We start from the raw sequence: 16,704 nt of genomic DNA, 5'->3' as shown, positions 1-16,704 counted from the left end.
AGTTAATTTTAACTGTGTACCACCAATTTCACTTGCCCTGAATACATACACAACAGTTTAACTTACTCCATTCTCTCATAGTTTTTTGTCATATGTAACACTGTAACACAGTATTATCATTTTTGCCTTTAAGTGCGAGTCAGCTACAGTTTTACATAATTTTACCAGTTAATTATCTAAACATTATGCTAGTAATTTTACCTGCTCAACACATAAGTGGCTCTTCATACAGTCAGGTCTGATTTGATTAAAAGCCTGCCCTTTGGTTCATTTGTTGAAAGAGAAACTAGTTTACCTCATAATGTTGTGTTATGAAAAAACACAAAATTCACAGTATTTAGCACTATTCTTCAAGTTCAGTAACATAAGTATCTACAGTCGCTACAGGACCTTGTGCCTTTGTAAAGAGCAAATAGAAAATAAATAGGTTACTTCAAGGTTTAAAATAATTCCTGAATTTCAAAATTCTGTTAGATTATCTTTACCATCTTCAAGAAAAATAAAATAGTTAAATACTTTTAAGTCACTTTACAAAGCAACATGCAAGAATGAAACACACTGTACACTTTCAGACTTTTTCGGTAATTAATTTACAAGAAAGGAATGCACTAAACTTCTGGATCTAAAGCTTTAAATTTTCAAGAAGCTAGCTGAAACTGATCATCAGCCTCCAGTACCCACAAGGGAGAGGTCATCCAGAAGGTATGCGGATGGGGGGGGGGTGTCTCATTACCCCTGCCTATCTCAGACACAGCAGCTTTGAGATCCTCATTCTCAAAGGATGCAAGAGGCAAATGAAACACAGGACCTCAGCTTCCTGCAGGCATAAGCTTGTCAAAGACAGGTAGCAGGCATTAGGAAATGGCACTAGATTAGATGCAACTCAAAATCATGTTTATTGGCAGTGACCTTTTCTTTGCTTGGCATCAGCTTCAAATCTAACTCCAAGACCTGAAGAAGCTGATCCCTCCATTCACATATCAATATAGTACAGTTGTGCAAGAACTTGTCATAATAGTAGATGTCATATTGATAACTGTTGCAGTATTCCAAACTTCTAGGTTATCTCGACAAATAACCTTGATGTCCACCTGGGGTACCAAAGCCAGAAGCTTCCATAAAGACAGACATCCGATGCAGGACTTATATAAGGGCACATAAGTGGATGTATGAGTACAAATATCTGTACTATTTCCAAGCCAGTAAGCCTCTGGAGGCCTGAGAAATTAAACAAATTGGTCAACTAAGCAGGGTGAGGCAAAAAGACAGTGGCCCCCTTTAGTCCATGAGAAAAAGGAAGGAAGACACCAAGAAAGGAGGAAGGTAGGGTGGGAAAGAATAATGCAGTAGTGATCAGTAGGACATCTACTGTTACAGTAAGTTCATACACAACTGTACTATGCCCTTCCTCAGCTCATTGTTGCCATTTTCCAAACTGCAGGGTGATTCCCAACACTTACGAGAAGTAAAGGGTGGCTGAATACGAAACAAGAGAATTGTCCAGTAACTAAGAAAGGACTGACTTGGAAAATGGGTTTAGAAAAAACACGCACTCTAATGTTTGGTAAAGGTATCCACGGAAGACCAAGTAGCTTCTTCTGGAATTGTTCTAAAGTCCATCCCCTTCTAAAAGGCTTCAGATGAGGCCACTGTTCTAGTAGAATGTGACTTTGTTGGAGAAGGTAAGGATTTGCCATGATGACTGAAACAAAAGGTAATGGATTTAGAAATCCAGTTAACAACAGTTTGCTTAGAAACTGGGTTTCCTGGTTTGAAATCTGGAGAGAGACAAACAGTTTACATGAATTGCAGAATAATTTAATCTTATCAAGGAAGAATCTGAGTTGTCTATGAACATAACAGAACATACAATCTCTTAGGGATTAGGGAAGAAGGTGGGCAGACTTGTAGCCTGGTTAGGAGATGGCTCATTTACAACTTTAGGCATAAAAGAGTGACTTGCCCTCAAAAACTTGCCCTTGTGAAAAGTAAGGCAGTGAGGGATTTCCATAAGGGTCTATAGTTTAGAGACTCATCTGACAGAGGTGAGAGCTATCAAGGAATGGTTTTCCAAGTACAGAATTTGAGAGAAGCAGAGGTTACTGGTTTGAAAGTTGGGAGAGTGACTGTTTCCAGCACAAACCTGAGGTCTCAAGCAGGTAATATTAGCTTTCCTAGGAGGTTTCAGGTGGAGTACACCTTTTTAAGACTGTTTTATTTCTAGTCTGGCCAGAAGAAGGGGGTCAAGAGGCAGAAAGCAGATATGGCAGAAATGTATTCCTTAAAAGATGAGTATGCTAAGGCAGACTTCAACAGCTCACACAAATAAAAGAGGGCCACTGGGGTATTAACATGTACTACACCACACAGTAAATATTTTCCATTTTTCTATACAAGATTTACCGGTAGTAGGTTTCCTTGTTTCCTGGAAAACCTTAAGAATGTTCTCAGAAAATTGGTGTCTAAAAGGGATCAGAATCCTATCAACCACAATGTCAGGCTGAAGGATGACAGGTTGGGACGAAGTAGTTAAGTTAGTCCTCCTGTGTGTGAGCAAGTCCACTGTGAAAAGAAACTTCTGGTGATGGCTCTTGGCTAACTAGAAGAGAAGGGGGAACCAATGCTGCCTTAGCCAATAAGGAGTCGCAAATAAGATCCCAATAGGATATTCTCTTTTGAATCTTTAAGATCTTGGGAAGAAGAGGAAATGGAGGGAAGGTGTATAAAAACCTCACATTCCAAGGAAAAGACATTATGTCCATTTTCCATGCTTGAGGACTGCAGATCCTGGTGCAAAAAAAGTGGAAATTGTTTGATGTCAATGGAGGCAAATAGATTCATCTGTGTTCACCTCTCTCATCCATTTGTGGACTACATCTAGAAAGATATTCCAGTTCAACAACTACCTGCGGAGATCTTACCTGATTCTGTTTAAAAAGTTTGCCAGGACAATGTTCACTGAGAAAATGTAAACCGCTTGGAGTGACAAATTTGTGTTTTTGGCCTGCTCCTAGACCAAAGAACCAGCCTGCATAGTGGATAGTATCTTGTGTCCCCTGCTGGATTATGTGTCACGACTGTTGTGTTGTCTGTGAACATTTTTAAGGGACCTGGTGAGTGGTAGAAAATTTTCAGGGTATTAGTGCCCTCATCTCCTTCAGCCTGATGTGTTTTGATCTTAGCTTGCTTGACTATTGTTCTTGAAGTCTCATGTTGTCTGTTCATTCGTTCTATGCATCATCTAACGAGTCTGTGTGCAGCTCTTGCTGCGGTGTCTGTGGTTTGAAGGGCAGACCCAGGTTTAGCGCTACCTGCAATATTCACCACAGGATTTTCTTCTTTAGACTAGGCAGGAGAGGATCCTGCGTCTCCAGTTAATAAGCATGCAGGGACCACGTGGATTACAGATACCACCGGATCTTCTTCATATGGAATTTGGCAAAGGGGACTATGGGGATGGTGGTTGCCATGAACCTCAGTGCACTGAGGATCTCCTTTGCAGTACAGGACTGAAGAGAAAGGATGTAACTGGTTAGGCTTAGCACTATGCCTGGTGGTAGGAAAGCCTACATGAGTTTGGTGCTTAGTCTGCACCCCTCAAAAAATAGGTCTTGGGGTGGGTTTCACTGTGGGTTTCCTTAGGTTGACTGTGAACCCACACCCTGAAGTAGGGACAGGGTGTAAGACAGAATGAATGAATGTTAATTAAGTCTGTATGGACAACATTTTAAAAGACAGGACATAGAAAAAAGGGCAGATGGTGGAGAGATCCAGTACAAATCTAGAGTCTGCTCATTTTCTTGGGAGGAGGAACAGTCTAGAATAGAACCTCTTCCTCGTATTGTGGTACTGGTTCTATTGCGTCTTGCTCGAGCAATGTTTGAATGGTGGAATAGAGCAACTGTATCTCACTGTAAGGAGGCGGGATGCAAGTGAATGGAGGAACTTCTTTTCAAGTTATTCTGCACTCATTCTGTGATGAGTAGCCAGTTTTTTTTTTTTTAGGTATGAGGTAAGCCTTTTGGATAGGGGAAGGATTGAACCAAGGGGTGGGGAGGGCAACAGAGGGTAGTCAGGCACTGGGAATGGAGATTATTATAGGGAATATGCCTAATACAGTCTAACTTTCCACTCCTAACTGACATAGAACAACGAACAGCAATGCTACTGAGAAAAAATAAGGAAGGTTCACTAATGGGGAAGTTATCTGAACCAGTGAAGGCCAACAGTTCCAATGACTATGCATCAAGCAGATTGATGGGTGCGAGACTTGCATTTGGACTGGCAGAGATATAGTCCGAGGATTTACGCTCACATGTCCGCTTTTGTACCCTTACACCCGAAGGCTTAGGTCATACATCGGATGTGTGGCTCTATGAAGACTTTAGCATTGGTACACCAGCCAAACATCAATGTCAACTGTTGAGATAACCAAACAATTTGGAATACTACAACAGTGATCTAAAAAAGGACATCTCACCAGTCATCAAATAGTTGAAAGGCATCTAGTGATTGACATGTAAGCCCCAGTCATCCTTGATTGGGATTTACTAACTCATATGGAACTGAAAGCATGAAAATAGCCCCGCCCTTGCTGAGTACACCCAAATCTATAAATGGATATCTCAAGAAACCAATTTCTCAGGTCAGGCTGGCTGATTAAGAACTCTAGCCAACCATTAGGAGATGGAACAGTTTAAAGAACTTGGGATGCATCTCCATGGTGAGAGAGACAAGGACAAGCCTTTTCTACCACTAAGATCCTCAGACAAAGCAAAGGGCCAGTTCAGGCTCAAGCCCTCACTACTTGAGGGAAAGCTCATCATCGGAAGGGTTTTGGGAAGACATCTGAATCAGACTGACGTCAATAAGATATGGACCTGGATCTTGTAGCAGTGCTCTTGGGCATTCCCTGGACTACAAGGAAACACTCCCACTTAGATCCACACAGCTTTCTATTGCTACCATTATTGCAAATTGGGTTAACAACTTTTCCTGCCTCTTACATCAGGTATCTGAACTGGTTCGCTGATAAATGGAGCAGTTACTAATGCCGTGCACTTCCCTGCAGCATCAGCCAAGATCCATGCTGATATTCTCTTGGCCATAAAGATCCTTATGATGCTAAAGAATAAAAATGTAGGACACACTAGTGAAGTTAAAAAGTATCAAGATCCAAACTTTGCAAGTAGGAAAAAAGACATGGAGTGTTCTGGGGACATGCACTCAAAAACCTTGCATGTTAAGTAATAACCTGTGTTGTCAGGGTATGCAGACATCACAGAATCCATACTTTAGTAAAAAAAGTCGACAAATTCTGATTGGTGGTGAAACAAAATTCACCCTAGGACCCCTCAATTAAGGTCATCTTAGATCAAGAATCACACTGACACTATTCAAATTTTAGAACACCGCTACAGCCTACATCCATGGTGCACAGGGGTGGAATCCTGACTGTAACCCAGGTGAATGGGTTCAATTACCAGCCCTGGCACTGGAGAAGACAGGTTGGGAGGGGCAGGAATGAAGAGGAGTGGTCCATTTGCCTTTCCCAGGAGCTGTGGGGAGAGATGTTTGCAATTGAAGACAGAGTAGACGTAATTTCTCTGATAAAGACTGAGGAACCCACATCCTCTGCCTTAGAACTAGGAATGGAGCTGACTGAAGGGAACACCCCTTGTGGAAATGAGGGGATGACATTCACTGTCGGCCCACTGCAGCCCTCCTTCCACTGCAATACGCCAGGTGCCTGTGGGATGCCAAGCTAAACAAGTAAAACTATGACCAATCACTGATGACTACTTTAATGACTGACCCTCACCCCAGTGATGGAGAATGAATGGAGCAATTGGCTGGGAGCAACTGATTATAGTCAGGCAGCAGGAACAGAGAGAGAGAAAAAAAATCTAAAACAGCTTAAAATATATGGTCGACAATGGACTATTTGAACATACTGATTATAAAGGCTTTATAAACGTATTTTCTGTAAATGTTATTACTTTACTTTTAATTTAAGAGAGACAAGTAACCACAGCATGATGAAGGCAGTCTAGCAGAAACCTTTAAAGATCATCAACATTTCTTCAATGCACACAGAATTGTAAAGGAAAATATTCACGCTAACAAATAGATCACTTGATATAATAAGCAAAAACTGTTGTACTAGTTTAGAAACATTTCTAAATACACTCTGGTTATTACTGATTAATCCTGATATGCATGTGCACACATATATATGTATGTAAATGCCTGTTGGGTGTCTTAAAATAGTTTGCATCCATTTTTTTTCTTTTAAGTACTCAAAATGTCAAATATTCAGAACTGTTTAGTAAATTATTGTACACAGAAAATAATCAACTAAAATTAATTCACCATTATTTACCATTAAACCACAGACCTATAAAATATCTACAAATAAGCCACCTCTACATTTAATATAATGACTTCCTAGAACACATCTGAATCAACAAAAAATGTCAGTACTGTAAAAAAACTAGAAAACTGTTGTCATTGCTATACTAAGAATCTCTGTTATCTTTTTCAAGACATACCAAAATCTTGTTGCATAACCAAAGTGTGAGGCATTTTCGAGTTCTGTAATCGGAACCCTAGGCCTCCGCCACCTGGATCCATTATTAACCGTTTTCATTTACAGACTGCAGGGACAAAAAAAAAAAAAAAAACAGGTTAGTTAAGTTTGCATTCCTCAAAATAAGGTACCACCATGCAGGCGTAAACCAACAAGACTACATTGGAATCTTGGCTCACACACCCTCTAAATAATTTAAATTTTATTGGTCACTTTCTGCAGCATGTTTAACCTCAATAAAAGAATCGATGAAGTTGGGTATGCAATCCTTATCATATACAACAAATTATACAGTTTTTCATGAAAAAAAAGTGTATAGTTTTGCATTCTATTTTGCTGATAAAGATAATCCCCTGAAATTTTTTTGAGCTGAAAACTCCTGACATGACATCATGGAAGACTGAACTCGCAATGCCACACTACCTAAATTAATATACAGGTTACTGTATTTCCATGTTAAATGCATCAGCAAAGGATTCTTATTTCCTAGAAAGAAAAGTTCTCATCCATACCTTTATAGACCTTACGTTGAAAATTAACATACAAGAAGATGTAGTAGTGAAAGCACAAACAGCATGGGAAGATGCAGTAGTGGAATCACAAACAGCACAGTGTAATTTTAATTTTCTACAAAATTGCCTACAACTCAGAGTGAAAAAATACAAAACAGTACCCTCTGGAAAGACGGCCAACCCTGGAAATTCTCACACTGATAATATACCCCTAGACAGTGTTGCCACCTATCCGTTTTTTTTTTTCCCCCGGAAATCAAACTGATTGTCTGCTAGTCCGGAAAACAACTACACAAACTCCGGTACTCTGTTTGAGATAAAGAAACAGATTATAGAAGTTTGTTAAATCTGTGGATTTACTAAAAAAAAGCAAAGTAAATCCATGGAAAAAAGGCATCAAGAACGGAAGAAGAGGGCATTCCCATCAGATGACATAACGCTGACATCACTAAATGGGCAGAAACTGGGTGGGGTTATATGAGGTGTGAGGGGGCGTGACGTAAGTCCGGTTTTCGCCACAACAAAAAGGTGGCAACCCTACCCTTAAAAGTAGGCCCAGTGATCATGGAGCTGGGAACATATGCTGACAGTAACCTCATCTTTGACCACTACATCTCTACTATGGTGAGAAAATCATTCTACGTTAAATAACTTCTGAGTAATGGCAGGGGATTCAGGTCTAAGGGGATCATTATTATGCTGTACTCAGTGACTCTCATAAGACCAATCAAAGAAGAATGCACCCTTTAGCAAATACCTGACCAGGCACTTGCAACAGCTCAAGAGATTATAGATATTCCTTACAAAAAGGATGAACACACAGTAAACAAGTCCTATATGGACAGTCTCAAAATCCCTATCCCTGTATTTGGTCTCCTACAGACTACTGCGCAGTGTTCTATGCCTAGCCTACAAGGCATCCTAAACTGATGGATTTGCTGCACATAAGCAAGACAAATAGCATCAGAAATACCTGTTCCAAGAACATAAACCTCATCTGCGACGCAAACCGGCCATGTGGAAGGGATAGCTATGTGTCTGAAACATTACCCCTTCTACGGAACAGGCTTGCCCACCCATTTGAAGCAAAGCTCATCGCTTACCTTATTCAAAAGTAACTTGGACCAATGGATGGGAAATCATAGACTGACTCCTGATTTGACACATGTCCCTAATGGACAAAGGTAGCCTGTGAACACTAAACGTACAAGCTGTCACAAAAGGAGATACTGCCAGCACACCTATCTGGAATTATGTAAATAATTATCTGTCATTTGTGAATATCAACATGATGTATACAAGATAGTTATGTTACAAATGTATTAGAATTGTATGTCGTGTATATAAACTGCTTGACTGTATTTTCAAATAGCACTCTGCAATATAACAGTGTACCCTATTGGAAAAGAACAGAAATGTACATGCACTATTGTACTGTTTAAATATATATATTTAAATTGTGGAAACTGGAATACAGGAGGTTAGCCTCAGTCTGGTAAATTTCATAAAAATAGCTGAAATTAAGTTATATTATGGCTACGCAATAAAATATGATATCTTTCAGTTTCAGGAAGACACAATGTCTAAAACTAGGGAACTTTCTGTATTGTCTTGGAAGTGTTTTATTGTTTTATGACTGCCAGTATCTGGCAAAGATTTCAGGGAAAAGCCCTCGTCAATGTATTTTTACAGGTAAATGCTAAATGCTATCAACTGCCACCAATTGTTTTGCTTTGGGCCTGGGGACTAGAAGTCAGATGACAAGAAATTAGGTCATTCTGCAAGCTAGACCAACAGTAATATTTGATAAATTAATTTGACAACTCTCCGAGAGAGACACAGCATTCTGTATTGTCTTGGACCTGACAACAACAACTAGGAGATCCATTCACCACATCTGCCTTGCTCTAATAAAGTAAGTTTATAGATCATAGTAATTCTTTTAGATTCAGAAAGGAATACAGTGAAGCATGGTTTAGATGTTTTTCTCCTAGACTGTCCTGCAATTTTTTAAATATTTCCTGTGGTTTTGAACTCTGATGCCACTGTGAATATATATTCAGTATTGTCTTGCTCTTTTATTATTTATTATTAAATATATTTAAACCTTTCATTGTGGCTGATCTGTGTAGAGATATTTAAGTTCTGAGAGTACTTGCATATTTATTTGGTGACACTGTGCAGGCCACTCCTAATAGCCTTGCTCTTGGTAAAACTACCATTTGTATTAACAGTAACATTACACAGTAAGATTGGACATCCTTTAATGGCCTTAAAGTAGCTGATAAGGAGATGGCTGGTGGCAGTGATAACTACCTTATAGTCTGGGCAAAAAGGGCATTGCTAGTAAACCTGTGCTAGCCTTTCGCATGAGTGTGTGAGTGTGTCAGCTACCTGGGCAGGGACACAAAGTACTGGTTGGACAGAGAGGGTGCTGGAGGTCTTGGCTTCATCAGTCAGTGGGAAGTCTTATTGGGGATCTGGAGAAAGAGGGAGAAACCAGCCCAGGACTGACTGTGGTCTCTGAGTGTTCTTAAGGGAACTTGAACTTGATGCAGACAGCTGCATCTGGAAACACTGTGTGTGTACCTTGTCATCCTCCCAGTGTATGTCCCCCACTGTTGCCAGTGGTGAGGATTGATGCTCCTTGTTTACTGGTCCAGTGGTGGGTCGTCACACAAGCCTACATCATAAACATAAAATTCCATGGCTGCCGACACATGAATTGCCAGATGGTGAACAGCAGACATGGGTTTCCCAAAATGAACACACAGACACACAAAATCAGCCTTGAATGAACAATGACAAATCTCAGTGAATTAATCATTCCTAGTCCATGAGGATAAAATACAGTTGCATACACTTACCATAAATGTAGATGGTCAACTATTTTTACTGTTGCTGTATAAACTCCTTGGGATTTCCTGCTGTGCAAGCCTGTGGCCAGCCCATATACCAGAGACATCAATATCCCTCCAACATCAGGATGTCAGGGTACAACATTCATTGGCCAAGCACATTTTAGGTCTTTCTTACACCTCAGGACTGCAGCCCACACTCTGAGACCTAGACCAGGAGTACTAAATGGCCCCACTATCCACTGCAGAGAATGAATGGTTAGTGAGACCTGAAGGAGACAAAAAATAAATGGGAGGGGACATGTTAAGGGGAAAAGAGGTAAGGGATGCCTACCACAACTCCTAGTTGAAATAGACAGGAAGGAAGGAGGGAAAGACTACTTCTACATATTAAAGCCTGCAGTTCAGAGATTCTACTGGCTGAAATGATAACTACAAATACAGCTTTCCAGATAAAGAATTTGATATCTGCTGATTAAAAGGGGGGGGGGGGATAAGCTTCTCTAAAACAAAACTGAAATCACAAGAGAGAACAGCGGCTCCCCTGGGTAGCATAAGGTGGATGACACCTTTAAGGAACAGCTTCATGACAGGTTTAAAAAACCGAGAAGGATGCATGGGTGGGCAGGCAGGCAGGCAAAGAGATATGGCAGATGCCTAGATTTTAATGAAGGAGTACGATACTCCTTTGGAGAAAAGTTCCACTAGGTAGGTGACAACCAAGGGCGGATTTGCCAATTAAGATCGATGGCCCTTGCTTTGGCACCAAATAACAAATCTCTTAAATTCGGAAATGTAAGATTTCCGAACACTGGGCTTTCTAGAGTCTATTAAAACAGGTAAGACATCCTTGTTGAATAAATGAGTTTGAGGGTTGATGGCTCACATCATTCAGGTTGCCATCAACAAGATGGTCAAGACTTCCCTTGTTCTGGGTCAAAAGTTCCAACCTTCTGTGGAAGCAGGCACAGCTCTCCTGTGCTCATGTTGTGCAATGGGGAAGCCAATGCTGGACGGGCTAAAAGATTGGTATCAAGATCACCCTTGGCCCTTCCTCCCTGATCTTAATTAGTAACCTAAGATGAGCGGGAATGCATACAGAAATGGACCTGTCCATGCAAAGAAGGTACCCTTCGTCCAGGTCTGATTGACTTTGGTCCTTGCACAATACTTTTGTGGTTGCTCATTTTGTTTTTTGGGCAAAAAGGTCTACTTCTGATCCCACAAACTTGTGATGTTGATGAAAAACAACTTTTTTTTATTAGCATCTATTTATCATGGTCTTAAGCATGCTTATTCAGATGATCTGTCAGGTGTTTGTTCTCCCCTGGTGGGTATTGTGTTATCAGGTGCAAACCCATTGTTTGTGTTGCTTCCCACAGCTGCATGGCTAGGCACCAACTAGGGGAGGAGTGGGAGCCTCTCTGTTTAAGATATCACATGACTGTGGTGTCTGTCCTTAAAATTCACCTTACCAGTGCCCCTGGTTTCCTCAACTGCTTGAATACCATCATGCCTCTGTAAAGTGGCAACTCCTTTAGAATGATGTAGCTTCTGTGTCCCACTCTGCTTGTACTTAATGACCTACTGAGTGAAAACCCCGCTCTATATCTGAAGGGTCTGTGGTCATCATCTGGTTGACTAAGGGGCACTGGAAGAGAACACAGTTATCTAGTAGGCGGGCCTCTAGCCATTATGACAGCTCTCTTTTTAGGCATGGGAGAAGCTTTACTTTGAAAGATGGGGTGTGTATGTGCTGACATCACATTCTTCAGGTACTGATGTATTTTCTTCATGTGCAGCTTGGCAAGGGAGATCATCAGAATGCCATAAATGCTAGAACCCTGAGGATCTTTCTCTGGCCATCATGGATTTCTGCTGGTGGAGCTGTCAGATGCGTGAGGACAGAAAGAAGACCTTTTTTTAGGCAAAAAAGACCATTTGTTTCTCTGAATCTAGCAGAGCCCCTAAGAATACTAGTCTATGAGAGGAAGTTAGATTTGACTTTAAGTTTAGGGAGAAGCCCAGATTTATGGAAGTGGCCATGGTCAAACTGAGGGACGCTTGTAGCTCCATTATAGATGTGGCTTGGATAAAGCAGTCATCTAAATAGGGATGGACTTGCACACCCTTTGTCCTGGTATGTGTCATTCTGCCAGACATTCTGCGAATACCCTAAAAGCAGCAGATAAGCCCAAGGGTAGTGGAGACAGACAAATGGAAGTGTTTCCCACCTGCAATGAAATGTATGTAACTCCTTGTGCTGCTTTATTATGGAAATGTGGAGATCTAAGGTGATCATGTAGGCCTTAGGGGAAAGGAGGTGAGCATTATGAAATTGGGGACTACAAGAAACTTTGCTTTATTGACTACAAGAAATGTGTTTAGCCCTGATAAAGCCAAGATAGGTCTCCAGGTTCCTTCTTTCCAAAGAAGAGCCTTGAATAGTAATGTTTTCCTTTTTTCTGGGGTGACTGGATCTATGAAGCCCTACTGAAGAAGAATTTTGATTTGGGCCTAAGCATCTGTGAGGTGCCCTTCTGAGATAGATGTGATATGGTTTGCAGTTGGAACATGAACAAATTGTAGCTTATTGCCTTCTCTTATGATTTCAAGGACCCACTGATCCCGAGTAATGTTCACTCACTTTTTAAAGACTAGAGAAATTGTTCTTCCTAGCTTTATGGTGGGGCAGGGGACAAGAAAGGACCCAGTTGAGTCATTTCTGCTTCCTGCTGGACCCCTACAATCAGGGTCTGCTAGACCTTGGTCCTTGGCAAGCATGTCATTTCTTTTACTGTCTATGTGGTTCGTCTCTCAAAGTCCTCCTCCATCTCTGTCTGATCTGCGAGGCAGGGAAAAGTACAGTTTTGTACCTACCATAAATGCAGATGTTCGAGTGTTCACCCTGCTGCAGTCATCACACTTGGGTTATCCTGTCGTCAGGCGGTCCCGCAGTCGGCCGCATTTCCAAAGTCTTGGTCCGACGTCGGTTGCTGTCACTTCATCCCTGACGTCAGTGCGCCAGGGGTACATATAATGCAACCAACGCCATTTTCTTCAGTTTTTCTTGCCCCAGATGTCAGGTGCCCCCAAAAAGGTGATCCAAATCAGTACCAAAAAGTGAGAAGAGTGAACAGTCACAAAAACCCTTCAGCTATAAGCAAATACATCAGTAAGGCATAGTAGAGGTTTAGCCAGTAAATCAGAGGGGTTGGAGGGAGGGTAACCTGGACAGCAGCAGGGTGAACACTTGAACATCTACATTTATGGTAGGTACAAAACTGTACTATGTTCATCGTGTTACCCTGCTGCAGTCATCACACTTGGGTTGAGTCCCAAAGCTAAGATAGGGTGGAGGCATTATAGAAGGTTAGAGGAGGCAATGAGCCCCTGCAGGACTGCAGTGGCAAAGCCTGCCCTGGACTTAGAATAAAGAGGCAAGTGATAGTGTTTGGTGAAGGTGTGTACAGAATTCCAAGTAGCAGCTTCTAAAATTTCCTTGGTAGGAACCCCCCTGAGAAAGGCTGTAGAGGTAGCTGTTGCCCTAGTAGAGTGGGACCTAATGGTAGGAGGAACTGGTTTCCCATGATGGGTATAGCAGAATCGTATGCAATGGCCTATCCATTTAGAAATGGTTTACTTGGAAACGGCCTTCCCTTGGGAAGCTGTAGCATAGGAAACAAAGAGCTGGTCAGTTTTTCTGAAAGCCTTAGTCTTATCCAAGTAATATCGAAGCTGCCTGTGAATGTCCAAGGAATGTAGGAGCCTCTCACCTTTGTTCTGTGGATTGGGGAAGAAGGTGGGTAGATGGATGGTTTGATTTAAAGCTACGCTGGAAACCACCTTAGGCATGAAGGAAGGATTAGTTCATAGAGAGACTGTCTTGATGAAAAATGAGGAAAGGTTCCACTGCCATAAGTGCCTGTAATTCTGAAACTCTCCTAGCAGAAGTTATTGCCCCATAAGTGCCTGTAATTCTGAAACTCTCCTAGCAGAAGTTATTGCCAGGAGCAAGGCAGTCTTCCAAGATTGGAACTGAAGGTCTGCAGAAAAAGCTGGTTCAGAGGGAGGTAATGTTAGCTTTTCCAAAACAAAGTTTAGGTCCCATGTAGGTGTAGGAGCTCTTCTAGGTGGTCTAATGTTTTTTGCCCCTCTGAGGAACTGCCTTAGGAGTGGATTTGAAAATAAAGGTGGATTTGTGTCGTAGTGAGCTGAAATAGCTGAAGCATGGATTTTAATTGAGGAGAAGAAAAGTCCTTTATTCAACATCTCAGCTAAATACTGCAGAATGTGAGGCATATGAGGCTGAGTTGTATCTAGGCCTTTAGCTTGATTCCAAGCAGAAAACCTTTTCCATTTGTCTGAGTAAGCCTTCCTGGTGCTTGGCCTCCTGGCTTTTAGAATAACATCCAGTACTGTTCGAGAAAGAAGAGCTGGCTGGCTACTTAATTGATTTGCCATGCCGCCAGGTTTAAGGTTTTGATCTGGCTGTGCAGAATCTGCTTGTCTTGCTGTGTGAGCAAATGAGGTATTTGAGGCAATATCCATGGTGGGCTGTGAGCCATATTCTTCAGTAGTGGGTACCAGTGCTGGCGTGGCCAGTCTAGGGCTATGAAAATCATTCAAGGTTTCTCCTTTTTGACCTTCAAAAGAACCTTTGTGAGAAGAGGTAATGGAGGAAAGGCATATGCTGTCAGGTTCTTCCAACTGAAGGAGAGAGCATCCACTTTCCATGCTTGTTGGTGGAATGTCCTTGTACAAAATTTTGTCAGCTGGTAGTTTTGAGGACTGGCAAACAGGTCTATATTTGGTAGGCCCCATCTTTGAGTTATCATTGCAAATATTTGTGGGTCTAGCTTCGACTCGTGGGGATCTTTGATGTTTCTGCTTAGGTCGTCTGCCAATGTGTTTTTCTGTCCTGGCAGGAAGTGAGCTTGTAAATGAACTTGGTAGGTCAGAGCTGTGTTCCATAAGATTATTAGTTGCCTGCAAAGAGGGTGGGAATGTGTGCCCCCTTGTTTGTTTGTTTATGTACCACATTACTGTGGTGTTGTCCATCTTTATTGCCAGTTGTCCAGGCTGTAGTAGATCCTTGAAGGCTGTCAGAGCTTTCTGTACAGCAAGCATCTCTTTTTGGTTTATGTGCAGTTTTCTTTGTTCTGCAGTCCATAGGCCTTGAATGCATTTCACTGCCATGTGAGCCCCCCAGGCGTAGTCTGAAGCATCTGTTGTGATAGTTTGCCTGGGTGGGGGCAAGGTGAAAGGCTGACCCTTGTTGAGGTGACATGCCTGTGCCCACAAGAGAAATTCCTGTTGAAGGCAGGGAATGAGAGATATCACTGTGTCCAAGCTGTGGCCGTTTTGAGACCATACGCTTTTTAGGTACCATTGTAATTTCCTCATATGCATTTTTGCAAATGGTATTATCAGAATACAAGATGCCATGAAACCCAAAGCCTGCAGAATTTTTCTTGCAGTTAATTGGGTCTTTGTTGCCATTGTCTTGAAGTATTGAGTCAGTTGTAATTGCTTGCCTGGTGTAAGATAAGCCTTCTGGGCCGTTGTGTCCAAGCTGGCACCCAGGAATGTCATTTTTTGTGAGGGTACTAGTTTTGATTTCTGTTCGTTTACTGTGTACCCCAGGTAATTTAGTAGATGCTTCACAAAAGCCAGATGTTGTATGAGAATGTCTTTTCTTTCTGCTTGGATGAGGCAGTCATCCAGGTATGGATATCTTTGAATTCCTCTTTGTCTGCAGTATTCAATTACTGGTGCCAGGCATTTTGTGAATACTCTGGGCACAGTAGATAAGCCAAAGGGCAGTGCAGAGAATTGATAATGGGTTGAACCTGCAATGAAACAGAGGTATCTTCTGCAACTTTGTCTGATAGGGACATGCAGGTATGCCTCCTTGAGGTCCAACGTTACCAGCCATGCTTCCTTGCCCAACATGGGAAGTAGCTGCTGTACAGTTAGCATCTTGAATTTGGGAACTTGTAAGTGTTTAGAATTGAAAGGTCCAGAATTGGTCTCCAAGCATTTTCCTTCCTGGGTACTAGGAATAGTCTTGAGTAAAATCCTTGGCCTTGCTCTTGGGTTGGTACCCTTTGAATGGCTCTCATGGCCATGAGAGCTGTAATTTGTTTTTGAGCCTCTGCCCTTTGATTTTGTGGCAGGTTTGGCATTCCTCTTTTTACTGGCAAGGTGTGAAAGTGGAATCTGTATCCTCGTAAAATTATGTCCAGGACCCATTTGTCCTTTGTGACCATGTGCCAGTTGTCTACAAATAATGCTAGTTTCCTCCCCAGGGGGGCTGACAAAAGAGCTTTGTTTGGCCAGTTGAGGTGCAAGTCATTGAGTTTGCCTTCTGGTGGCTTGAGACCTGTCTTCTCCTCCCTTCTGGGTTGGAGTGGTCCACTGGCGAGGTTTATACTGAGCTTGTGGTTGTCCTCTGCCCCTTGGGCGCCTGTATTTACCCCTATGAGGCCTGTCAGTGGCTGGAAAGGACCAATTTTTGGTTGGCCAGTTTCTTCTGAAGTGAGGGGGTTGTCCCTGTAGGAAATCTTTGACTGTCTGCATTGATTTTGCCTTATCCTCCATTTTCTTTAAAACTTCTTCTGCTTTAACACCAAAAAGAACATCATGCTGCAAGGGAGCATCTAGTAGTTTTGCTTTAACATGTTCAGGCAGTCTCTGCTCCTTTAACCAGGCATGCCTACGTATAACTGATCCAGTGACCGCT

At 41.9% G+C, this 16,704-nt stretch overlaps 1 protein-coding gene across 3 annotated transcripts in view; it reads right to left on the bottom strand.

Annotated features, from left to right (window-relative positions):
* Positions 1-16,704, bottom strand: part of ZNF711 (zinc finger protein 711) — a 1,503,904-nt gene that overhangs the window by 890,508 nt on the left and 596,692 nt on the right. For all 3 annotated transcript variants that reach the window (XM_044057135.1, XM_044057133.1, XM_044057134.1), the window contains one exon: positions 6,552-6,656. In XM_044057135.1, the coding sequence (XP_043913070.1) occupies positions 6,552-6,633 (82 nt within the window). In that variant the 5' untranslated portion in view covers positions 6,634-6,656. The remainder of the gene's footprint in view (positions 1-6,551; positions 6,657-16,704) is intronic.

The sequence above is a fragment of the Protopterus annectens genome, chromosome 15.part0 (assembly GCF_019279795.1).
Source record: "Protopterus annectens isolate FY-2018-M chromosome 15.part0, PAN1.0, whole genome shotgun sequence".
Lineage (NCBI taxonomy): Eukaryota > Metazoa > Chordata > Ceratodontiformes > Protopteridae > Protopterus > Protopterus annectens.
The sequence above is the reverse complement of the archived record's forward strand: the minus strand, read 5'-3'. Positions and strand labels throughout refer to the sequence as shown.